General features: G+C 55.9%; 1 protein-coding gene across 1 annotated transcript; it reads right to left on the bottom strand.

The window, feature by feature from the left end:
- Positions 1-678: 678 nt before the first annotated feature.
- On the bottom strand, positions 679-4,279 carry LOC118451666 (zinc finger protein 345-like). The gene has a single exon (XM_035888654.1). The coding sequence runs from the start codon at positions 3,762-3,764 to the stop codon at positions 2,052-2,054; it is 1,713 nt and encodes a 570-aa protein (XP_035744547.1). The 5' UTR covers positions 3,765-4,279; the 3' UTR covers positions 679-2,051.
- Between the last annotated feature and the right edge of the window lie 966 nt (positions 4,280-5,245).

Genomic DNA, 5,245 nt, shown 5'->3' with positions numbered 1-5,245 from the left:
CCCCAAAACCTCCCGGGGACTCCCCGCTATCCCCCCAGACTGAGAACTGACCGCTCATCACACCAGTGAGAAGCTCCATCACCCCCTGGGCTGGGGACCAAGTGCCTTTGGGACGCCTCCTGTGTCCCCCCCCATCCCCAAATCCCCCCCTGTGCCACATCCTCATTGCACCGCCTCCTCCCCGTGCCCCCTAAAATTACTCGTTAATGACCCACGGCAATTAAAGAGGTCTCCAGGAAGGCACCCAGCCAGCAGCTTCAGGAATAATCCATTTATTTCAGCATAAACGTGTGAAGGGGAGCACAATTTTCTGGATAGGAACGACGCTAAATCCCGTAATTCACCAATATTGGGCTCAAATTAATGATAATCAACACCTAAGAGATAATTATAATAATTAAGGGGCTTGGAGCAGTCCAAATTCCCCGATCCCATCATCCTCGTTAAGTGTTGAGTGGCGCAAGCATCGTCTGGACGAAGCGCCCCAAAATGCGGGGTGACCATCCCAAAATGGATTCCCACCATCCCAAAATGGGGGGCAACCATCCCAAAATGGATTCCCACCATCCCAAAATGGGAGGTGACCATCTCAAAATGGATTCCCACCATCCCAAAATGGGGGGCAGCTGTCCCAAAATGGATTCCCACCATCCCCAAATGGATTCCCACCATCCCCAAATGGATTCCCACCATCCCCAAAAGGATTCCCACCACTGGCACTTGACTATTTTTTTTTTTTAACATGTTCTTGGAATTTGTCTCGGTTTTTCCACTGTTTTTAAAGTTGAAGCCGCGTTAAAGCTTCAGTCGCCTTCGCCGTTATGGTGGCAGCTCCATATGTAGATGATAACACGGTTGGAAACAGGAACAGCCGTTCTGGGTGTAGATGAGCAGCATCTCAGGGGGGTTTATGGGGGTGTTGATGGGAGATGACTCCCCCAAGGGAATTAAGGCATAGATTAAGGGGTTCAAAAGGAGGCCACTTCACCCCCAGACCCTGCTCCTAGCTCTGAGGTGCAACCTTCAGCATCTACGTCCTTTCGTTCCTTGCCAGGGCTGTTGTCCACGTAGGCGGACCATGGATCTGCCTTGGGGTAGACCCAAAGACGCAACAGGGTAGGCTCGTTTGGAAGCAGCAGCTCATGTAGTCAAGCCATGTCCATATTTCCACCATAAGCAAAGTTTCCCAAGTGTCACCAGGCTTGGAGGTGACATTGGGTGGCATCATCCCTGGCAACCTCACAGATTTCAGCAAGTAGACTTCTGGTGTCACCTTCTCAGGAGGTTGCAGCCTGGACCCACCGTTGGGTCCGAAGGCAACGCAAGGCAAGGAGAAACATTCCCTTGGGCTACCCCTAAGGCATTTAGTAACTCTGTGGTCACCGGAAATTGGATGTTCTCGTTGAGGGAAGGTGTTTGGGGTCAACCATGGTCCCGTTCCCAACTTAAGGAACGACGATTGTAAGGGAACACGAAGACTTCACAGCAAGGAGAAAACATCTCACTTATCGACTGGGATTTTGACATCAAGACCATCAAGAAGTCCCATGGCAGTCCCCAAAAAAGGGGGGGGTCCCTGCTGAGGTAGGAAATCGCCATGGAGCCTCGTCAAGGGTGAGCGAGCAGGTGGCTCCAGTCGTTGATACCGCTCACTCAACCCATCTTATGGAGCAGTTGGGATCCAGAAGCCTGAGGACCTTCTGCAGCAACAACGGGAGATGAAGTCGAGGGCAAGTTGAGAAGGGGGGTTGGAGGGTTGGTTGGGATGAGTTTGGGAGGAGACAGACTTGGAAACGAGGGAATAAGATGAAATTCAAATGCGAGCGCCGTCAGAGCCCAAAGGTGTCAACAGGGTGAGGAGATGAAGGGTCACGCTATGAAATGAGTGACGTAGGAACCCCGCGCAGTCAGGAATTCCCTAATCCTGGGCTCAAATCGGTATCTGGCTGCGCAAAGACTCACATGGCCGTAGTCATCAGGTAGGACACGGGGCACCTCTTTGGATGAGCAGCTTGGACCAGGCCGATGGACTCAGGGCATGTCAAATTCTTTTATTGTGGGGCGGCAGAAGGACCATCCGGGCTCGTTCCTTGATCACCACACCCCACCTCCCCTCCCACTCCGGGCTGGGTCTTTCCTCTTGGCATGTGGTGCTCGGACGCATCGCGCAGGGCAAGGCCAGCCCTGGTCCTCCTGTGGATCTCCTGGTGCCTTGTACGGTGGGAGGCCTGGCGGAAGGTTTTCTTGCAGATGGGGCAGGAATAGGGTTTTTCTCCCGTGTGGATTCGTTGGTGGGTGACGAGGAGGAAATTCGAGTGGAAATTTTTCCCGCAGTCAGAGCATCTGTAAGGTTTCCCCTCAGCGTGGAACCGCTGGTGCTTCAGGAGAGCTGCGATGGCACCGAAACATTCCCCACAGCTGGGACACTTAAAGGGTTTCTCCTCGGTGTGGCTCCTCTGGTGTCTCCGGAGGGTTGAGCCATCGTTGTAGCATTTCTCGCAGTTGGGACACTTGAAGGGTCTCTCCCCCGTGTGGATTCGTTGGTGTTTCAGTAGGCTTGCGCTGTGGCTGAAGGTCTTCTCACACTTGGAACATCTATAGGGTCGCTCTCCGGTGTGGGTGGCCCGGTGAAGGACCAGAGCTGACTTTGCATGGAAGCTCTTGCTACAGTAGGGGCATTTATAACGTCCCTCCCCTGGGCGGGCTCCCTGGGAGGTCCTCTGCTTCTTCTCCAGGTGGATCTTCTTGTGCTTGATGAGTCCAGAGCTGTCCGTGTAGCTCTGCCCGCACTCCATGCATTTGTACGGTCTCTCCCCGGTGTGGCTTCGCTGGTGTCTTGTAAGGTGGGAGCTCAACCGGAAGCTTTTATCGCAGTCAAGGCAGTTGTAGGGTTTCTCCCCGGTGTGGATTCTCCGATGGGCGACGAGGTCTGAACTCATGATGAAGCTCTTCCCACACTCGGGGCACTGGTAGGGCTTCTCTCCAGTATGGACCCGCTGGTGAACGATGAGGATTGATCTCCGGTTGAAGCCCTTCCCACAAGCCGAACACTTGAAGGGTTTCTCTCCCGTATGGATCCGCTGGTGAATGGTCAGGTACCGTCTCAAGCTGAAGTTCTTCCCGCACGCGAGGCACTGGAAAGGGTTGTCCGCGCTATGGGTGGCTTCGTGGGCCAGCAGATACGTGCTCAACTGAAAGGTCTTCCCGCAAACGAGGCAGACGTAGGGTTTCTGCCCGGTGTGGATCTTCCGATGGGTGCTGAGGGTAGAGGTGAGACGGAAACGCTTCCCGCAGTCCAAGCACTTGTAGGGTTTCTCGCCCGTATGGATCCGTTGGTGCTTGTTGAGCGCTGACCCAACTCGGAAACCCTTTCCGCACTCGTGGCAGGTGAAGGGCTTCTCACCGGTGTGGATGCGCTGGTGGGGGATGAGGAAGGACCTCCGGCTGAAGATCTTCCCGCAGTCGGGACAGCTATAGAGGGCCTTGAGCATGGCCCCTTCTGCCTTCCCAGCGATGTTCTTCCCGCTCTTGCTGCAGCTGTAGGTCCTCTTGGCTGCAAGGCTCCCACGGCGGGCTTGCAGCCGTCTCCCCTTCCTTGGTGATGGGCGTCCATGGGAGTCATCGCTCGGTTCTTCAGAGCCTTGTTGGGGTTGACTCCCACACTCGTCCTGGTTCAGCTCTTGAGGGATGTCCACCTCGGGTGGGTCCCAGTGCAGCTCAGACCATACTGGTTCCTCCAGACTGGTTTCCTTCCCCTCCGCCATCCCGTCAGCTGTAGGAACGAAGATCCCAAGCCCAAGTCAGCGCCTTTACCAAAGTTCCTGTGAAAGTTTAAGGCTCTGATGCCCAAATCTCGCCTGCTCTGCAGCTCCAGTGGTACCGCAGGGTGGTTGGTGATGGTGACCCCAGGCTACAACCCCACACCGCTGCAGCTCATGGGGCATGAGGACATGGGAAAAGGGCCATGGGAAAGCGATCTATTGAGGGCTACCAGACAGAGAAGGTCCACGGGGACCTGGGCTGAGGAAGCACCACGGTGTCCTTCTCCTCCCGTGCTGCCCACCTGCCCAAGTGGCTTCTTCTCTGTGCCACCCCTTCCCACCACATCCAGAACCCACCCCTTGCTCCACCGGGAAGACCTGGAGAAGAAACAGGATGCGGTGATGGGTTCCCATGGTCACTCGCACCTCATGGGTGGGATGGGATCGACCACCACCCCCTCACCCTGTGTCCCAAAGCATCATCAACCACCAGCATCCATCCGGACCTGGTGAGAAGAGCCATGTGGGGCGCTCGGTGGTCCCCGTGGAGGAGGCTCCTCCTGTGACCCGGATACAGTGAGTACTGGAGCCGCATCCTTCCTCCTCTTCCTCCTCCTCTTCCGCCTCCATCCCTCCTCTTCCTGCTCCTGCTCCTCCTCCATCCCTCCTCCTCCATCCTTCATCCCTCCTCCTCCTGCTCCTCCTCCTCCATCCCTCCTCCTCTTGCTCCTCCTCCCCCCTTCATCCCTCCTCCTCCTGCTCCTCCCCCACCCTTCATCCCTCCTCCTCCTGCTCCTCCTCCCGCCTCTATCCCTCATCCTCCTCCATCCCTTCTCCATCCACTCCTCCTCCTTCTCCTCCTCCTCCATCCCTCCTCAGTCCCTGCTCCTCCTCCATCCCTTCTCCATCCATCCTCTTACTACTCCATCCCGCCTCTATCCCTCATCCTCCTCCATCCCTTCTCCATCCACTCCTCCTCCTCCGTCCACTCCTTCTCCTCCTCCACGTGTGACCGCTGCCTGCCCTTGGTCCCCTTTCCCCTTCCCCAAAACTCATCGCATCCCCTGGGAGGGCCATGGATGGAGCTGGGTTGGGGAGGGATGGGGCAGCGCTGGGGCTCTTGGCTGCTCCCACCCACCGCGGGTGAACCCGGGAAGGGGGAAAGAAGAGGAAAAGTGAGAAAAGTCGTGGGTGGAGATAAAAATAGTTTAATAGGAGAAGGAGGGGAAGGGGGGGGAAGGAGGAGGAGGAGGAAAAGAAGGAGGAGGAGGAGGAGAAAGAAGGAGGAGAAGTAGAGAAGGAGAAGTAGAGAAGGAGGAGAAGGAGAAGTAGAGAAGAAGTAGAGAAGGAGGAGAAGTGGAGAAGGAGGAGAAGAAGTGGAGAAGGAAAAGTGGAGAAGAAGGAGAAGGAGAAGTGGAGAAGGAGAAGTGGAGAAGGAGAAGTGGAGAAGGAGAAGTGGAGAAGGAGAAGTGGAGAAGGAGAAG

This window comes from Egretta garzetta, unplaced genomic scaffold (assembly GCF_000687185.1).
Source record: "Egretta garzetta isolate BGI_Z169 unplaced genomic scaffold, ASM68718v1 scaffold431, whole genome shotgun sequence".
Lineage (NCBI taxonomy): Eukaryota > Metazoa > Chordata > Aves > Pelecaniformes > Ardeidae > Egretta > Egretta garzetta.
The sequence above is the reverse complement of the archived record's forward strand: the minus strand, read 5'-3'. Positions and strand labels throughout refer to the sequence as shown.